The sequence below is a fragment of the Sebastes fasciatus genome, chromosome 13 (genome assembly GCF_043250625.1).
Source record: "Sebastes fasciatus isolate fSebFas1 chromosome 13, fSebFas1.pri, whole genome shotgun sequence".
NCBI classification, from domain to species: domain Eukaryota; kingdom Metazoa; phylum Chordata; class Actinopteri; order Perciformes; family Sebastidae; genus Sebastes; species Sebastes fasciatus.
This window is the reverse complement of record NC_133807.1, coordinates 23030686-23051362: the sequence shown is the minus strand read 5'-3', so window position 1 is coordinate 23051362 and position 20677 is coordinate 23030686. Positions and strand designations below refer to the sequence as shown.

Genomic DNA, 20677 nt, shown 5'->3' with positions numbered 1-20677 from the left:
ATAACAGCTGCAGAGTGAAACTGCGTGGGTTTCTGTCAGCTGCAATACAAATAATCACAAAGCATGAGGATCCTGAAACGGGCCGGCCAGACAGACAGACAACAGTGGGCTCTCAATAGGAAGACTGTAGCTGTAGAAGGGGGGATGGGATATGATGGAGGTTCTTTATGAAGGTTAACCCACTCTGACTTTAATCTAGTGAGGATATTCTGCAAGAAGAAATGGGTTTAATGCTGTCTTTTGTGTTCACAAGAGGAGTGCTAAACCAAATAATCTGCTACAGATGGTGTTTATTAAATCTATATTTATAGAATGATAATATTTCAGTAGATTCCCAGAATAAATATTTAACTATTCATATAAATTATAATAAAAAGCCTCACTGTCATGTAGGTTAATTTTTAACAGTTCATTAGGACTACTGTTAAACAGTTCATTCAACAGTAATAAACTTTACAGTATGTTATTGTAATAATACAGCATACAATGTACAGAATTACAGTACATTGCTGTATTTTCATGATTTTAAAGTAGACACAGACGCACATTACCGTTTATCTACAGTTTATTTACTGTAAAGTGATTTTACAGTTTTTATTGAATTTTGGGTTAGCGGAGTGGTCAGTACAATGTTTTTTTTTTTACATCAACAATGAAATTTTGCCATAATCCCAAATACCATGTAGTAATTTTTGTTAATAGAGTACTGGCAGTCAATTACTATGAATTAAGCACTGCCTTTACTTGATTAGTTATTTTAACATGATATTCTAACATATACAAATAATTTAGTTTACTAAAATGCTGCAATTAAACATTCTATGGAAAAGAAGACACTTAGAAAATGTAAGATTAATGTTGTAACCCAACATTTATTTAAAAAAAAATACTTAATTTGATGATACAAGCTGGTTTCTTTTCATTACAGCTGGAAATTTCAGGTTTAGATCAGTGGTTCCCAAACTTTTTCATGTCAAGGATCCCTAAACTGACACAAATTAATAAATTACAATTAAAATAGATTTTTTCTAGGGTCCCCCATCTGATAGGATTTTTGCTTTTAGATGTTTTATTACAGAAAGTTTGTGACCAAAGTAGTCATACATTTTCTCATTGTGTTAGTTATAGATGGAATTAGTGAAAGTAAATGATTCCCCTTTTGGCTGGGGACCCCTGGCACCCTCTCAAGGACCCCTGAGGGTCCCCGGACCCCACTTTGAGAACCACTGGTTTGATGAAGTTTCCTTCATGTGCAAAGGAAATCTGTGCCATCTGGCCAGGAGACCTTACTCATCTGCAGCCACTAGATGCCGCCATTCAGCTTCTATTTTAAGTTTTCTGCTGCTAAACATCCTCCTTGTTCAACTTCTGCAAAAATCTCCAAAAACAAACACACGTGTGAGCATATTTTTTAAACATAGTTCTGTTTATTTACATCATATAACGTTGCTTTAAAGCACACAGCCATGAGGGAAATGGTTTCAGGCGGACAACCTTTTTTTAAGTCCAGTCATTTTCATATTAGTTATACTCAAAAAGCAATTCCAAATGTACACAATACAATATGTTACATATTAAGATAGTATGTACAAAAAGATTTTTTTAAAATACAACAATGAGACATTAGGTAAAAATCACATTTCAGACGTTGTTTTTCCTTTTTGATGGGCTGTTTTGTTCCTCTGTAAGAAATTGTCTGACATGACCTAATGGCGGTTTGTGGGTAGGGCTTTGTTAGGTGTACCATATTCACACACTGTGGATCACTAGGCAGAGAGAGATGACCTCAGTTTGTTCAGAGAGAGTACTACGCCTCTAGTCTCGCTAGTAGCTGTTAATGCCTGTGTTAAAGGCAAAGAGAGTGCATAGACGTGTCCTTGGCTTGAAGTGTGCTTTTCTTTCTTTCTTTAAACAGCCTCTCGCTTTGTATTTAATGTACACATCTTTGGGTCAGTGCCTTAGTTATACCATCAACCACAGGAGAGGAGGGCGGAGACCCAGAAACAACAAAAGGAAACGGAAAGATAAGAACCGACCATGGCACCGCAGAACAAAAACACATTCCAGAAATCAGGCACTTTGTAGAAACAAATCTTGAGGTAAGACAAAAACTATAAACTTATCATTTATTATTATTATTATTATTATTTTCCACTGGGTTTATTTGGTCAGATGAAAACAACTCATCACTTTCCTGTTCTGTGATGGAGATGAAAACAATAGTCTGTATTTCCTCTAATGTACCATTTCCCCAGTCAGCGAGGATTAATTAGAGCCTGACCTTATGGAAAACTCCTCCTCACGTAGCCCCCGAGGCAATAAACGTGCAGACAGATGAACCCTCAGAGGGGATGTGATGAAAACACAAAGAATCGCCGCCGACTTGAGGTGTAGACGTCTGTATGCGCCACACAATATCTTCAATATCGTCTCTTTTTTACAAGAAGGAAACGTACTTTGTGTTGAGCTCAGTAAATATGAGCAGATCTGTGGAGGCATTCCCAGACACGAGTAACAAAACAAATGAGGTCAGCCATCACAGTGTGGCGCTGAGCTGCCTGCAAACTGCCCAATATCATGTAATAATTACCAGATTTCTTTCTCCTGCTACATGTAGCTGCTAGATGCAACATCGTTGGAAGTAAAGTCACCAGAGAAACTTTATTTATATCTCTAAAGGTTTTCTGCACAGTGCTGAGAATAAGAGAAAGGCCATCTATGAGGAGATAAGGAGCAGGTTTAGTCATCTTGTCTCCTGTGAACAGGTACACCCAAGAGGTGAAATCACAATAAAAGTTTTTTTTTTACTTTAATACAAAATATATATAATATATATATTGAATATAAAACAAACAAAAAAAAAAAAAAGAATATATTAAGGGAAACATTTCAAGTAACATCTTGAAAGAAAATGACTGTGCACTTGTACGCACTTTTGTAAACCATAAAAAAAAAAAAAAAGTAAAAACAAATAATATTTATATTTACAAAGGTTAACTTAACAAGGCTTTGTACAAATGTTACAAAAATTGTTCAACACAAACACCTGCACGCTCAGACATGATCACAAATGTTGTTGCGCAAAAACACACATGAACATTATTAACAAGAAGAGAGAGACACGAGTGTATTTTGTGTGTTTGTAACCGACTCTGTTTGGAGAGTGAGAGTGTTACAGTGTGTGTGTGTGTGTGTGGTCTGAGCAGGAACACGTTAGGAAGACTCAGATCCTCTTGAAATGGTTTAAAACTGACCAATAATGTTTGTAATTAGAAGTATGTGTGTGTGAGGCCGACTGTCTCTTATGGCTCACCAGATTTTGTAACCTCACTTTGATAAGAAGCACCATCTCTCAAGAACCAGAGGGACGTTCAGCATCCAGCTCTGGTCACTTGAAGGGAGTTTAATTTATGTTGTGTGTGAGCAGGAGGGGGGTAGAGAAGACGCTCTGTTATTCCTCTAATTCTTGGCTGTAACATTGATTGTGATGAGGTCTGTCTGTGTCTCTATTATTTCTATAAAAAGCACACATATATAAAAAAAAAAAAAAAAGCTTTGGCAACACTGGAGCGCCCCTTGCCATGCAAATGGAGCTTATCGATAAAGAAAAAGGGTGCTCTTAAAAAGACCTGGTCATTGGTACGCTGTGTTGCACCTGGCAACTGACCACGACCCTGTTTACGCTGCTGCCGGTCTACTGACCTGCAGGGAGTCAGCGGCTCAGCCTGGACCCCCCTACAGGAGCCTCTTTTCCTTGTGAAGTGAAGTGTGGGTCAGCTGGCGGGGCTCACAGGTACTGGTGGAATCTGGAGGTGGGTGCTTGACGTGCAGCTGGTCCTTGGTCGAGCCCGTCCGCATCCCGAGGCAGCCCTGGTGTTTTGACCTGGTTTTGAGCGATGGGGGACAGGGGGAACTCAGCGAGAGTCAGAGGGGGTCTCTTGTCAAGGACCTCCGTTGGGGAGGCCACCACGGTGTGTCTGCGCCAGGCCCGTCTCTTCCTCCGCGTCTCCGGCGACAGCGGTTTCCGCAGCCCGACGCTGCGCAGGTCGTCGGCCGAGCCCAGCAGACGAGCGCGGACCTGCTCCGCCAGAGACCTGCCGCCGGGGCCGGTCGGGGCGAAGGAGGCGGCCTCGCTGGGGGGCACGGAGGGCTTCGGCCGGGTCAGGCGCAGGCTCTCCTGGCTGCTGCCTGAGGAGGGGTTGGTTCTGGAGGTGTCCCTCCTCACTCTGGGTGCGCCATCGGACCCAGAACCGGCCCTGTCGCCCTCTGCCGCTGCTGCCGCCGCGGACAGCTCCATCAGGTCCAGGGAGTGAGCCTTGCCCTTCTCCGACTTCAGCTTCTTCCTGGCCAGCGTGTCGCACTGGATCAGCTTGTGGGAGTTGAAGGAAGGCCGCGAGTGCAGTCTGTGAGTGGTGGAGGAGGAGGAGAAGGAGGAGGACGAGGGCGTGGTGGACCGCGCCCCTCCTTCGCTCCTGTCCGCAGGGTCCGGTGTGTGTGTGAGCTCCGTGGGCGGGGCCAGCAGGTTTGTGGGTGAGAGAACGGGGGGTTTGTAGTGTGTGTAGAGGAAGCTGCGCTGGGCCGCTGGCGGCTGCGGGCTCACAGGTGTCGTCGGGTGTTTATCGGGTCTCTCCTGGGTGAGGGAGCGCGAGGCGAAACCGCTCTCATTGTCCGTCTCGCTCACCAGCTCGCTGTTCTCGTCGTCGCCGTCGTCGCCCCTCCCCACTGACCCCAGGCTGCGCCCTAACGTGGAGAGGGTGGAGTAACCAGAGACAATAGAGCGAGCGTCCTCTGGAGCTCTCCACGGCGGCCCCTTCACCTCCGCCCGCGCCTCCTCCCCGTGCAACAACACCACCGCCTGCCTTCCTCCCGCCTCCTCTTCCTCTTTACAGCACGGCCGACTGGGAATAACCACCGCCGCCGCCTCCTCTTCTACCTCTGCCTTTACTCCGCTTTCAACAACTTCCTCGTCTTCCTCTTCCTCTTCTTCCTCCTCTTCTTCTTCATCGTCGTCCTCCTCTCCCTCTGCTCGAGGAGCAGTGTCTCCGACAGGCGACTCTGCCTCCTCTTCCTCCTCCGTCCCTAAATGTCCGGCTTTGATTGGCTCGTGCTCCGAGTCGTCGTCGGTGCTGCTGCCCATGCGGCGGTTATGGCGCTTCCTGCGTTTGCGGCCCGTAACAGCTGACATGATGGACAGAGTCAGGAAGTCCTTGGGTGTGAGGTCTTTCTTTGACCCCCATGACCCCTGAAAAAGGAACAAAAACGTTACTGTAACACACTGATACATTACACTACTAGTAGATTACACATCTACTGTAGGTAATACACTGACTATGGATAAGTATCTCATACAATCCCACTTCAAAACACCCAAACTATCCCTTTAACTACTGTTGTCTGACCATATCTGTGTGTGTGTGTGAGTGCTATAAGAAGAACCTTGTACCATGTAAAGAGATGTTACCTTTGATTTAGCTGAGTCACTGTTGGTTGAGTCTGGGGAAAAGAGCAAAAAAACATCAGCGGGTCAGAACCGTTGAAGGTAACAAAAGGCCAGAACAGTCATGGTGGAGGACACAGAGGCAGCTGGCGTGATCATCACTTTGGTAAAATCACAGAGAAACTGCTACTGCATGTTGCACTTTAAACCCTGATGTCACAGCGGGGGATTTCCATCATCTGTAAAGGAGAAAACACCCGCTGTGACATCACTGATTGGGTTCGTGACTAGAGCACAACAAGCTTGAAAGTTTTTTGTCCTCTTCCTGATTTGAAAGAATATCAATTACAAGACGAATTCCTCGACTAAATTTGAAGGAACTCGTCTCCCTCTGTGACCTCTGACCTTGACCTGCACAAAGACACCAATTAACACGTGTGGAGGAGAAACAATGGTTTGGGGGAAGCAGGGTTTGGTGTTTGAGGTATTAGGAAACCACGGCACACACCGATGACATCACGGAAAACACTGATGACATCAACCAGTGAAAGAAGCGTTGGGAGGCGTGAAGGCAGAAACCATTTAGAGTCCAGCGTGAGAAAAGAAACACATTCCCTCACAAACACAAACACAAACACACCGATGACGGATAAAAGCTGCTTTTGTATGAATCCGAATCTGTGGAGAAACCCAGGGGGGCGTGGCCGCGGTGGCGACCGTTTAAGAAGCTCTAGATGGTTTCTCATGTACCAACAACAATCATAGTAAATATCAATCCAGGTTATTTTGTGTGCTGCTTCCAGACGGTGGGCCAAACATTCACCCTTCATCTGTGGTCTTCATATCCAACATGCACCACCAGGAGAAGCTGTTAGTTTCCCCCAAAACGCAGATTAGCTCAGTTAATTCACTGGTGATGTTGAGGTTACGCTTCCACTCGGCAAATCTGAGTAAATCAATGTACCAATCAGATTTTGGTGCGCTACAGTGTCAGCTCGGGGAAAAAAAGACTTATTGGTTGATCAAATATTAACAAGGGAGGTGTTGAGACGCTATTGACAGACTATACATCTGTCAATAATTAAATAATGTTTATAATAAAGTAATTATTGATAGATATTGAGGTAGATATTGGGGTAATTTGGCAGTAATTCCAAAGAAATTTCAAATAGGTTACTTGCTATTCATCACCTAATTACCATGGAATTTGCAGACCTGTAAAAGGAAGTGTTGCTTTTATTTTCATTCTGAATTAGAAGTTGAGTTTCCCTGAGCTATGGGATCAATTGCAAAACTTTAGTAGTGGAAATATGCCTAAAATGTCTACGCAGATGAAAGAATCTGATCAATAAATTAGTAAATGACAAAATATCATACCTGTCCTTCTTTTGTTTTGCTACATTTTACTTTGTAAGGCCACTTCTGGAGTATTTCCTTATCCGAACGGAGACTGTTAAACCCTTTGAAGCAAATCTGTGCTTTGGATTTTGGGCTTTATAAATGGACTTCTTCTTTGTGTGCAGACATCACCAGTGAGCTCGCTTTAATGTCAGCTTGGACCTCAGCTAAGAGACATTTTGGGAAACGTTTTATTTGGAAGTTCACCAGTGAGGGAAAAACCGTGGAGGAAGTGGGAAAGTTTGGGCCACTACTGATCCTCACACAAATAAATCAGATTAAAAGAAATGTATCTGTGATGTGATCAAGTGGCAGGTCAGAAACGGCACCACCTAGAGTTCCCCTGGAGCTAAGAGAGGGGGTTAGGAGCCTGATGAAACTGCCCGTAGGATGAGTGGAGCGCAGCGTTTGACAACAAGACCACTAGTTAGGGAGCTGTCTCTCAGCGACAGACCACAGTTTACACTCCAGTGTCAGATCCAGCAGCTTTAACATCCAGTCAGCCGTTAATTCATTAGTGAAGTGACACGTTCTTACAGAGACCTCCGTGTGACACTGAGAGGGAGACGCCGACTTTAAGGAGGGTAATGGAGACCATGGAGACACAAACCATCACCAACACGAACAGTCTTCTCTCTCACCCACACAAACACACTTTATTTCACTTTCACAATATGATGCACAGACTCGGTTACACACACACACACACAACCACACACACACACACACACACGTATTGCCAGGGGAGTTCCCATCCTACCGCAGTGGCTGCTCCACAGGCTCAGCTAAGAGAAGGAGATGCAGAAACGTACAGAGAAAGTGAAAGATGAGCAACGTTGGAGGGAAAAAAGAGGTCAGCAGAAAGGAGAGAAGTGTAGGCACGCTATCAAACACAGAAACACTCCCGAGTGCTAACGGATGTTCATTTCTTATGCTGCGCTCCAGTTCTGCTGGAAAGGAGGGAATTCTGGCCTTAAACTGGGACAAACTTCCAAGATAGGAATCTGACGTCATGCCAACATGTCAACACTTGAGATAATTATGTTTAACAACGAGCTCGTTTAGTTTGATGGATTCTTAGGAATGTATTTTCATCGGAACAGGATTCATTTGTTGACTACTACACTACTACTATAACTTGTTGATCAAGTCTTTTTCTTGAGAATTAAGACTCAATTCTGCAAAACATTTTCATAACGTCCGAAAGCGGGCTTTTTTTTGACACTGTAATCATGACACACTAGAGAGGAATTCCCTACTTCCAGCTTTAAATGGAAAGCAGCATTAATTTTGGGTTGCCGATTACAGCTTCCTGAATGCTATTGGTCAGCTTGGTCAGAGCTAGCAGGCGATTGGCTGAGAACAGTAAAGCGGCGTGCTCACCTGAGGCCTCCCCGAGCAGAGCGGTCCTGCCGATGTTGGAGAGCAGGTGGTCGATGTTGGGGGCGGGCTGTGGGTCCTCCGTGTCCACCGGCGTCTGGATGGACGAGACACAAAAACCAACGACATTCAAAGGCTGTGATTTACTCTGACTTTAGAGGTGTTAAAGGGGATTCTATGTTAAGTTTTTACACGTATAATTTTTTTTTAAATTGTTTAACAGGTTGTAACCTGAAAAATGAGACCAACAGCAACTTTCTGGGTTTCCTGTATCATTATTTTATTTTTTTTAACCAGGCAATATTGTTTCTTTTTAGATTTAATTTTTCTTATAGAATTAAGTTTTTTATTTAGATTCAGTTTGATAAAAAAATATATATATATTCTTTTTAATAATTAATATATTTAATTTAATTTAAGGGGAGAAATGTCTGTTTGTGGACTGAGGTCTGTTACACTCCATTGTGTTTTGTTTGATAAGAAGTTGTCTGTGTTTCCAGTTTAAAAAAAAAAGAGAGGACAGTGAACGTGTCTTTTGAATGTTATGATATGAGTTATGATAACATCAGTTTTGTTCTGCCGTCCTGTGCTCTCAATCACAAAGATGAAACTACAAGATCACCTTTAAAACAAACAACATAGGGACTCATAGGTTTCATGAAACAGCACAGTTGTTCAATAAATCTTTAACTTTAACTGTGAATAGCTGACTTGTATAGTCATGATGACTGAGTGCAGGACAGCCAGTCATGATTACTCAGCAACATTGCTGTTTAAAAAAACTTGTGACATCAGATTCAAGACTTATTTCCTTATTTTTGTGTTTTGTTTTGCGGCTAGAGTTAGGGTAACGCTCTGCTAAGAATTAAGGGTAAGCACAGTAAGCTCCGGCTTCACCTTTTTTTCTGTCAGAATATTAAGTTTGATTTTGTATTATTTAAGATATAACGATTTAGTACTATTTAACTGCTCTCATGACTGTATGGTCAAATTGTTGTATCGTGAATAAATGACAGAAAAATAATCTTTAAATATGAAAAAAAATAAAAATAATTGTGGGTGTTTCAAGAGGAATTTTTTTCTTGTTTCAGGGACTTTCTAAGACTTCCTGTTACCATTTTAAAACAAGACAATATAAAGCAGTTTGCCGCACGAGAATCCACAAAATGACACTTGTGTTCGTGGTTTGTTAATATAACTTCTTGCGGCAAGTTTTTCTTGCATTTGAAAAAGGTGAAGCAACGGCAGAAAATAATATTTTCTAACTTGTCACAGCGTGTTCAAACAGAGCTTTTACTCACTGAGTTATTTCACACCAACTTGTATAGATTCTCAAATAATGAAGTCACACCCAACATGCTGCACATTACTTGCATGTTTTCAGAGCTACTGTAACGTTAACATTACATATCATTACATAACAACTTAAATGTTTTCAATGTGTGAGTCTATATAAACAATAAGGGGAACATACCTTTTCATCCTTGTCTTGCTCTTCAGTGAAAAACCAGTTGCACTACGAGAACGACGCAGAGAAAGAAATATTTAGCATGGAGATTATTATGAGTAACGTGTGTGTGTGTGTGTGTGTGTGTGTGTGTGTGTGTGTGTGTGTGTGTGTGTGTGTGTGTGACGTCTCTCACATGTTGGATGAGCGTCTCTACTATCTTGTAGCGGTCAGGCATGTGTGTGACCATATCTTTCATGTTGTCCTCAGACGTTCGGACCAGAGTCGGCCCGAACACCAGAGCCAGGTTACGGGGCTCCATCTACACAGAGACAGAAGGACATTCATATTCAATATCACAGAGATGCATGATTATATATCTTTATTACATTTAGAAAACTCTTCTTTCACACACCTTGTTTTTATCTGAGCTGTCGGCTACAGTCTTCAGGTGAACAACCAGGAACTTGAGAGTGTGGTAATAATAATCTGGGAGGTCTCGGATCTGCGGGAGAGAAACGAGTGGAATGACAATATTGTCAAAACCTGTTGAACCTGCTGGACTTGTTCTACACACACAAGCGCAGTACAGTACAGTAGGTAAATTATCAAACAAACAAATACGTGCCAGTTTCTTCATGGTCTTTAGTCTGTTTGACGCACTATCGCTCCGGTTGGCGTCGATGAAGTCGTTGTATTTGTCTGTAAAGAGATTAAAAATATTTAAATACATGTAATGGTTTGATATGAATGCACGGCGTGAGTGTGTGTGTGTGTGTGTGTGATGGTGGCTTGTTGTGACATGTCTGGACTCACCGTTGGTGAAGAGCGGCTCTGGAAGTTTCCTGAAAAAGGATTTGAGTAAACTGCTGACAACATTGAGGTCTTGCCACTTCTGTTGACGGAGAAAAGAAACAGAGAGGAGTCATCGTATTTTACCTTCTGCATCTAATGATACAATTCTGTTGAGTCAGTTAAACGGTTTATTCCCCATCAATCTTGATCTATTTCTCTCTCTTTCTGACAGTGAATGTACAGGTGTATTTGAGTTTCCTCACCTCCTCTGCAATGTTGATTTCGCAACCCTTGTTGAGCTGATCCTGAAGCGCCGACACCATGGCGTTGTTCCCGGGGACGCGGTAGATTCCCGTGTACTCCAGACCCATGTCCTCCACCAGACCGCAGCAGATCTCCACGATCAACGGGATGAACTGAGACGGACGCAGACAGAGTTGAATAATCACAAATAAAACCTTCTAGTAGTAGTTTAATTGCTTTCAGGTATGACATTGAGGCTGACCTTGTTAATTACACCCGGCTGACAATCCTCCAACCTCACACCGAAACATTTAGGCCCGGACTTCTTTGCCTTCTTCATGATGTTGATTCCCCACGGAGACTTCGGAGGGCCGCTCTCATCTGAAGACAGGTTGGACAAAAACGTAAGACTTAACTGCTTGACACAGAGCATCAGTATTTGCTTCTTGGTTTACCCAGTCTTTACATTAAGGGTGCTTTCACACCTAACCTGTTTGGTTCTTTTAAAACAAACTCAGGTCCGTTTGCCCGGTTAGTACGGTTCATTCATCTGTACAAGATGCGATCTGTATTCCAGGCCGGTCAGTTCTTTGTTTTTGTAATTGACTCGATGTCATTGTAAATCAAGGCTCTCTCAAGTATAAATAAACGTTGAGAGAATTTAATAAAAAACAATAACATAGTTTTATATTTGCATAATGAGTCTATACTGCCGGTGTGTTGGACTCGTCTTTCCCTGACACTGACCTTTGCCCTCTGGTTTGGGGGAGCGTGGCGCCCCCGAAGCGTTTTCCGTCTTGTTGAGCAGGAAGGGAGGTTTCATGCGGTGCATCCTGGGAGAGGAGTCGGGCTTGTTGCCTGTTGGACTGCAGGGGGAGACAGAGAGACGTCAGTCATGACAGCAGACGAGTGCAGCTTCATTATCTTCTGTTTTACAATCATGTGACTCACCTCTGTTTCCTGTAGTCATTCAGCTTCTTATTGATGAGCGCCTGTCTGGAGAAGCCGAGCTCCTGCAACAAACAAAAACACCTGCGTTAAAACTAAACACTGCAGGCTCAGTCACAGTAGAGGATAAAGGTTAAAGGTCATGTCCTCTGACCTCGCTGTCCGTCTTGCTGTTCTCCCTGATGACCTTGATCCAGTCCAGCATATCCTCCCGGTCCTCCGCCTGCAGCAGGTACTCGCAGAAGTCCTGCGTGGTCAGCCGCAGGGCGTGCTTCCGTTTGGTCTCGCTGTACGCGATGTCCACCAGGCAGCCCCGGATGCTGATCGGCTCCTCGTCCTCGGCCGAGCCTCCGATCGTGGCCCCGCGCAGCACCGCCTCCCTCTTGTCCTTGTAGAGGAACAGCGAATGGGAGCGAAGCACAGAATAGACTCGCTTCCAGGGACGCATGCCGCTGCCCACCTTCTGCGGAGGAAAGATGAGATGTGAGTCTTTGAATGCTTTTTCTACCTTCAGTTATTTTCTAATCCAGTCTGGCGTTCCCACCTTGCCCTTCTCTGTTTGGATCTGTTTGAAGTGCAGCCATCCTTCTCGCCGTACGTCGCTGTAAGTGATGTTTCCCAGCTCTGAGGTGGAGTGGCGTTTAGATCGAACCTCCTCTGCTGTCCCAAGGTTGTCCAGAGACTGAAACACAAACAGGGAAACATTCGTTGATGTGTCAGCCTCAAATCAAATGTTCTACTCTTTGCTGTCTTGAGACCTTTTTTCTCTTTTATTTCAATATGGTAAAGTAATAATAGATAAAAAAAACTCTGTATGCTCATGCCGAAATAATAATATAAATAATATCCATTCTTTTAATGCTCAAATGTTTTTGCTGAGGTGTTGACTTAAGTTTATGTTCATTCAGTCAGTAGTGCTGAGGGTTTAGTTGTGACTATGTGTGTCGCGATATACCGGTATTGACGATAACTGTGATATTTAAAAAATGTAATATTGATATCATGTTAATAATACATATATGATGATATTGTGTAAAGAAATCCAGCGCCTCTTAAAGCATTTTAATTATACAGTTATGGTTACAGACTCTCTCTCTCCACCTCCATACACTCGTATGATGAGTGTAATTCATTTACCAAAAAAAGAGACAAAATACACAATAATCAAAGATAAAGATGAATATGACTGAAGGCCACAGTAATCATGTAGTGAAAGTTTGTTATCGTGACAGCTTTTGTTGTTCCCCGCCCTTGTTCCTCAGCGTTTGGCATATTTTGAATTTGAGACTTCTGCTCTACATCATGTTGAAACTGATGCATCAGTAGCTGAGGCAGCAACTATTTTGCCTCTTTGTGCTGCTGTGCTGTAAGTTGCCAAACACCATCTTTAAAACTCACATAAAAATGATTCCTGACACAGCTTTATTAAAGCTGACACAGACTGAATGTGACTCACTTGAGCAGCTACATTGTTTTTATTCAAGTTTGAAGCACCTTATTTAAAAAAATGAAAATATCTATTACACTTTCTGATGTGCAGAAAAGAGACCAAAAGATGAACACAAATGACCAGAGGAGGCAGATTTTTCACAAATAAAAAGTTGAATTATTAATCAATAAAACACACTATGGTTTAATGTAATATACTCAGGAGTTTTGCCTCTAGCTCATGGTGGCTAATGTAAGCAGACTTAAGTCAAACGTACCAGTTTAACTGACATTACTGAGTCAGTTGAGTGACTTTAGGACTCTCCAGTGCTGTTGTTACACTAGATTTTAGCATCGCACAGGTAAACATTTCAATGGTTTTATTATGACTAAAGTAAAAGTACTCTCAATATTGAAGATGAGGAGGAAATGAAGGGAAATGCAATGTGCCATCATCTTATAACTGTGGCAACAAGTGGCACAGGCTCACCTTAACGTCACCTGAAACCTCAGGCAGCATTTACATGGATCACTTGTTTCAGGTGCTTTTACAAATGTGATTTAACATGGCTAACGTTTACGTTTGTTAAGCAAACACCAGTTAACTATATCTATAAGTCAATATAAGTTTGTTAAATGTGCCTGGAGGAGCCATTTCTGGAGTTTAGTGTATGTGGGACACAAATGGTCCAGTAGGTGGCACCCTTGTGTTGGCTTTTTCTATAAAGGTAGGAACCTTCATTCAGGTGACAGGTGTTCCTTGACGGAGGAGGAGCACAAATGGTGTTTTTGACCGTCACGCCAGGTGAACGCTGTGGTTGTATTCGTGAAAATGTTGACTGTATGGAGTTTTTGGACATCTCCAGTTATGATTGCTTGCGTGTAACTCATTGAAGACACATAACAGTGAGAATAATGTTCCAGCAGAAGCAAGAACGGAAGTTGGACTCTGTTATTTCACAAAAGACAACAAGACACGTCAGTTATAAGCCCGTCTATGCAGCCCCTCAGTGGCTTCACGTTTTAGGCTTAGCTGCTACAGTGACTGTTAAGCTGCAAGGCATCCATTTTTGTTTGTAGTTTGCTTCTTTGGTTGGATTTTCTGATAAAATAACATGTGAATGCTAAAGCAGTCACCTTCACCTGCACAACTAAAGTAGTTATAGAAAGAAAGACCTATAAAAATAAGGTTTGGATGATGAAAAGGTGAAGAACTCACCCCATCTGTGAAGAAGCTCTTCACTCTCTTTGGTAGCCTCCTGTGAAGTAAAACAACGTAACAGAGAGTTAACTGTCTGCATGTGTAAACTAATGGATGCTGTTTTTAATCCCAGCTGTCCCAGTTTGACGGTACTCACGAGAAGACTCGGCCTTCCTCTCTGAACGAGTTGAGTCCTTCGTCACACGACTTGGAGCGCTCGGTGGTGATGGCTAGAAGATAGGAGGAACGGCGACCGGATTTAATACTGCCTGCTCGATGAGAGGATGAGTGAGCAGAGAGAGAGAGAGAGAAAGGAAGAGAGACAGAGACAGAGAGAAAGACAGAATGTTGATGTAATGCCAATCACCAGAGTGGACGGTGTTGGATTAGGAGAGGGGATAGCGAGGGAGGAAGCAGGAGGTGAAGGAGGGTTTGAGTGGCGTGGTTAGGATGGATGGTGGGGAGATGAGCTGGAACGATTTGTTAGATTAAATCAACTCTGGACACTTTTCTCACCACTGGCATGCAGGTGAAGCCTCTGTAAACACACACTGACATGCATTTGTTTTTCATGCAAGTGTAAAGTTCACTAAACTGGGATTTAAATGAACCTTTTTTGGGCTTCGTGCACAGCTACTAAAACAACCAAACACATTCTGAACAAACATGTTTGTGGGATTTTCTTTGTGTCAAACATGCAAATCTACAAATACAGCATGCAAAATGTTACACCACTGCTAAAAAACTAATCTTTGCTCGGATTTTTTTCTCTGTTATTGAGCCTCAAAAGTCTTGTTTTGAAGTGCACATGGATTATTTCAACCTGTTTCCAATAAAAATCATCCTAAGAATTAAGAATTTGGTGGAAATTAGTGTCAGCATTATGAAAAAAAGCAGTATTGGGCAAACTGCTGTCATCATTAAAAAATACACTTAATTCTGCAGAACTCTTTAAAGGAACAGTGTGTAGCATTTCGGGGGATCTATTAGCAAAAATGGTATATAATATTCAAAACTATGTTTTCATTAGTGTATAATCACCTGAAACTAAGAATCATTGTGTTGTCATTATCTTAGAATGAGCCCTTATAGGGAGCAGGTCCTCTTCACAGAGTCAGCCATGTTTCTACAGGAGCACAGAATGGATAAACCAAACTCTGGCTCTAGAGAGAGACTTTCACGTTTTAACGTTACCTGAAGGCCACCGTAGTTCTCTGACATGCTTGTGAAACTGTGATAACGTGAGCCGCAGAGTGCAAAACCGCGATACTGGATACTCTGAGAATGGCGTTGGTTTTGCACTCATCAATAGAGGAGTGAGCGGAGGGCTACTCAGTTGGTTGCAATCTGCAAGATGTCACCAAATCCCACACACTGTACCTTCAAACAATTTGATTTGAATTATAAATTGGTTCAAATTCGCAAATCTTTCCACTTTATTTGAGGAAACAAGACTTTAAATGCTCAAAAATACTTGATAAGATGGCAATTATAGCAGAGAGGAAATCAAACATTCCCTGACACCCACTTGAAATTTATAACTTAGTACAACAACCAACCAGGAGGGTTTTAAAACCTCATGCACGATCATCCCTCTATGAAGTAATAAGGTACTTCTCAGCTGCATGCAGTGGGGAGGGAGGGAGGGAGGGAGGAAAGGGGAGGAGGGCGCACTCACTGCAGTCGTGTGAGAAGAGCCTAGTGAGGGGGAAGGTGAAGGTAGGGGAGGCGGAACTGGCGACCACGGCGGGCGCCGAGTTCATGCCGCTGGACACCACGGAGGACGCCGGCACGTGGCGGGCGTGCAAATCAGCGCCGGGGCTGGTCGGTTCATCTGTTGGAGGTTGGAGGGAAGGAGGGGAGGCAGGAGGAGAGGAGAAAGGAAGATAATATAAGGATAGGGTTAGGTGTTAGAGAAAAAAGGTCAGAAGGGAAGAAGGAAAGTAAAAAGGGGTTAAGATGAGGAGACGAGTGGAAGAGGAGAGGAACGACGAGGAACCGCAGGGTTACCATCAGAGATACTAAACAAGATCATTCACTTCACAGTTTCCATTTCTTTCACCTGTAAATTCTTTCAACTGAAAAATCAACACAAAAATCATATTTCTAGTAGGGCTGCACGATTATGGCCAAAATTATAATCACAATTATTTGACTATTTATCACGATTGATTTTAGAGACTAAATATTCTTATTGCACTTTCACACTTAATGCTTTCACTTTCACGTCCTGCTACATTCCCGCTAATGTACAAATCTGTGCATCAAAATAAGACTGGTCCTTATTCAATCACAGTGCATCTCCTAGAAGCAAAATAAAACTGTACCAAAACTAAATCAACAGAGCACTACTTTCACGTTGTGCTACATTCCTGCTAATTAACAAATATTTGCGTCAAAATAAGATTAAAATTAAGGAACTAAATGAATTTTTGCTTTGCCCGACATATATATCATCGCCCGATCATTTCATTGTGTGGAGGCCAAAATTGTGATCACAGTTGGTATTTGATTAATTGTGCAGCCCTAATTTCTAGATTCCAGTGAGAAGAACACAAAAGACAAACAACAAACACAAGAATCGACACTCATTAACAAATCCACCAAAGAAGCTAAAGCATCTAAAACCTTTGCAACTGTTTCATGAAGCAGAAAAATAAGATAATAACCAAAACAAGCGAATAGTTTAAAGATAATGCAGTACCTGCGTCTCCTGTTGCCATAGGAAGAGCTACTCAGTTGCTAACAGAGGTGAGTTTGTGACAGAGATTTACTGGTTCCACGTTTCAGTTCTTTATGAAATCTACAGTTCTGTGTCATCTGATACATGTGAGGTAACATTAAAGAGAAAATGTCACAATCCAACAAGGACAAAACAAGAATATTGCGGAAAACTGAATGTAGATATTTAGTGGTTGTTTTAACGCTTCAGTGTTCAGGAAGACAAAAGGCGTAAAGTAGTTTTATAGGTCACTCAGGCGACAAGTCTTGCACAGTTTCGGCTGATGCAAAGGGATATGAAACCACAACACACGCACACACTTCCTGACTGACAGAGAGGATTAGAGGCCGGCCTAATATTTGCATCAAGTGAGGAGAAGCTGGATCTGCCGGTGACATTTTAAACTGTCAGTGTGTTCTCTGTTGGAAACTACAGAGGGCAGCACAGCCTCTGCAGACTGAGATCCACCCCCACAGACCACCACAAAAGCCTTTTTTGTAAATTCTTGCTACAGTTTCATCTCTGATTTCCTTTTTTCTTACCTCTCTGTCCCTGCAGCCTCCTCTAATCATCCCCTCACCTTCTCCTCCTTTCTTTCTGAATCTCTTTCCCTCCCTTGCTGCTCTATTCTTCACTCCGGTGCATACTGGAGTCCGACATCAGGCGGAAAACATTTCCAATCTGGGATGAGGAATCTGCCTGTTTACAGCTCTGCCCAGAAATAGCCGGGCTGTGGGTTTAACAAAGGCCGTCATTAACAGGCAGCCAGAGAGAGTGAGCTCAGAGCCACGAGACGGAGACGCTACCAGCAGAGGGGAGCAACATACTGCAGCAGGATGTCCTACTGCATGTATGGAGCTCAGCATTCATTCAGATTACACGAGGGAGAGAGGTGAAGAGAGAAGAGAGAGAGTGGAAGTAGAAAAATAGTTAAAGAGAAAAAGAATAAAGAAAGAGACAGACGAGGAGCTCAAAATAACCTTAAAAACACACCTACATACAAGTCCCTACTGTGAAAATGAACCATATCTCCAAGTTTTCAGATAAATTAAACAAAATTAAAGTATTACATGCTACATTAAGGGTTGAATAAATATTCTCCTCATTACCAAACATGTAGCAGGCTGTCTTTACTTACTAGAGTTGGAGTTATTTTATAAGCATCAAAATCATACTTTTAATATGAGAAATATAAACATCAGGGCTGTCAATCGATTAAAATATTTAATCACGATTAATCGCATGATTGTCCATAATAAATCACCAGTAATCTCAAATTAATTACACACTTTTTATCTGTTCAAAATGAACCTTAAAGGGAGATTAGTCAAGTATTTAATACTCTTATCAACATGGGAGTGGACAACTATGCTGCTTTATGTAAATGTGTGTATATATTTATTATTGGAAATCAATTAATAACACGAAACAATGACAAATATTGTCCAGAAACCCTCACAGGTACTGCATTTAGCATTAAATATGTTCAAACCATAACATGACAAACTGCAGCCCAACAGGCAACAACAGCTGTCAGTGTGTCAGTGTGCTGACTTGACTATGACTTGCCCCAAACTGCATGTGATTATCATAAAGTGGGCATGTCTGTAAAGGGGAGACTCGTGGGTACCCATAGAACCCATTTACATTCACATAGCGCAAGCTTAGAGCGTTATTTAACCTCCTTCGCGAAAAGCTAGTATGACATGGTTGGTACCAATAGATTCATTAGGTTTTTTAGTTTCATGATGCCAGTATCTTCACTTTAGCTTTAAAACTGAGCCAGCTACAACCTAAAAATCGCAAGTTGCATTAATGCGTTAAAGAAATTAGAGGTTTGTGTTAACATGTTATTATCGCGTTAACTTTGACCGCCCTAATAAACACACAAAAAAGCTTTTGCAGAAAGCAAAACCTTTTTTTTATTTGCCAAAATAAGCCAAACTACTGAAATGTTAAATGCAGCTGTACAACAACTTTGCCTTAATGAAATAATGAATCTGACCCAGCATTAGATGGGAACTTTTTCTATACTCTGTGCTTCGGTCGCGTCGTGGTCGGTACGAGTTAAACAGAGAGAAGAAAAGCAGGAATGTAGAAAAAGAGACAGAGAGAAGGGATGACAGGCCTGGTGGAAGCAGGACAGAAGCCAGCACAGAAGGTCTTGGTCCTGGTCTGTTGTGTCCAGGGTCCAGCTAGTAAAGACAGTCATAGACTGAACCCCCTCACACCCACACAGACACACAAACCCCTTCATCTCCCAGAGCTGCACAATAGCAGCATTGAGGGCGGGAGCTGGGAGTATATGGGCCCCTACTGTTCCCCACAAGGACCGCCACAAAAACCTCCTGGTAATTTACAGCTTAGAGTCATGTTGAAAGACTCCAGAGTAAAATACTGCATCTGTGGACATGCCTCTTCCTGTTTCATTCACACTGTACGAGCTACAAAAATAAAACACAATACTAAATTCTCTATATCTCTGTACCAGCCGTCATAAAAACAGATTGGGCGTCAGACACAGCCTGTCTTTGTGCTCTCTACCTCACAGACATCCACAACAGCCTATTAAATCACATGTTCCCAAACAGGCCCAGATCATATCAGAGAGATAAAGAGATGGAGAAAGACGGAGAGGAGAAAAGCGAAGTTCTTATCTATGGGGAAAAGCTAGCCTAGTTTCAGTTCATGGCCATTAGACTTGTCCCGGCCTGCAGCTCCGACTGCCTGGTTTCGTTTAATTCAGGTGAAGCTACGAGGCAAGAATGTACTCTGACAGACGGACCGAGAGGCAGAGGGATGCCTCCTGGTTTCGCAGATTCCTCTGGATTTTCTCTCTTTAAATGACCTTTTCTGGCTGAGCATCGCTTGGCTCAAATATCGATGTTGGGTCAAAGTCAGCTGATTTGAATCTACTGGGCATTAGGGTAAGCAGCGGTTGTTTTCCTCGGGCTGTGACAGGGTGATGGAGGCACGGCTCGCCTTAGCGACCGACTTCGTTTGCGTATGGTTTGACTTAATGGCTGCTGCTGCTGTACATGTCAAGTGATACAAGCCGACATGAAGCCTGCAGAGACCCTCTTCTCTTTTGAGTCTTTTCTGAGTGGAACAAGCTGGGACACGACCACAACCACCTCCCACTGACACCAACATGTGTAGGCCATAACTGTACAGTTCATGCTCATGAACAACATACTGTATCCTGCATGCACAGAAGCTACTACAGATTATTATTATTATCGCTTTACAGCAAAAATCATTCAGAGGACTCAAATAAGAGTTTTCCTACACATACAATTTCATTTCATTGGATTAATTTAATCCAACTTTCATATCAAAATGATTGTAAAATAGGTGCATTTCTTTCCGCTTGATCCATAAAAAGTAGGGGTGTAAGAAAATATTGTTTAAAAATCGAACATTGCGATGTTGTGTTTTGTGATACTGTATCGTTACTCAAGAACACACTATCGATTTTTGATTAATAGTTTACATGCAAAGATTAACTCAGTAAATGCTTTATTTCATTTGCAAAGATATGCACCATCTCAAAGTATTACTATGATGTTACTTTTTAAAACGTTTTTAAACTCAGATATTATGCATATGATGGTGTGTTCTTTATACTATGACAGTTTTCCTAAAATTTAATTTTAAAAAATCGCAATATATCATCTA

At 42.4% G+C, this 20677-nt stretch overlaps 1 protein-coding gene across 10 annotated transcripts in view; it reads right to left on the bottom strand.

The window, feature by feature from the left end:
• Positions 1–1407: 1407 nt before the first annotated feature.
• arhgap23a (Rho GTPase activating protein 23a) overlaps positions 1408–20677 on the bottom strand; it is an 82402-nt gene continuing 63132 nt past the window's right edge. For 6 of the 10 annotated variants that reach the window (XM_074656247.1, XM_074656245.1, XM_074656241.1 and 3 more), the window contains 17 exons: positions 15956–16111; positions 14435–14546; positions 14296–14335; positions 12193–12330; positions 11803–12111; positions 11652–11713; positions 11448–11566; positions 10963–11081; positions 10721–10873; positions 10479–10557; positions 10291–10364; positions 10078–10167; positions 9859–9984; positions 9690–9731; positions 8219–8312; positions 5462–5493; positions 1408–5242 (listed from right to left, as the gene is read on the bottom strand). In XM_074656247.1, the coding sequence (XP_074512348.1) occupies positions 3788–5242; positions 5462–5493; positions 8219–8312; positions 9690–9731; positions 9859–9984; positions 10078–10167; positions 10291–10364; positions 10479–10557; positions 10721–10873; positions 10963–11081; positions 11448–11566; positions 11652–11713; positions 11803–12111; positions 12193–12330; positions 14296–14335; positions 14435–14546; positions 15956–16111 (3200 nt within the window). In that variant the 3' untranslated portion in view covers positions 1408–3787. The remainder of the gene's footprint in view (positions 5243–5461; positions 5494–8218; positions 8313–9689; positions 9732–9858; positions 9985–10077; positions 10168–10290; positions 10365–10478; positions 10558–10720; positions 10874–10962; positions 11082–11447; positions 11567–11651; positions 11714–11802; positions 12112–12192; positions 12331–14295; positions 14336–14434; positions 14547–15955; positions 16112–20677) is intronic. The other 4 variants (XM_074656244.1, XM_074656250.1, XM_074656243.1 and 1 more) reach the window with 3 other exon arrangements.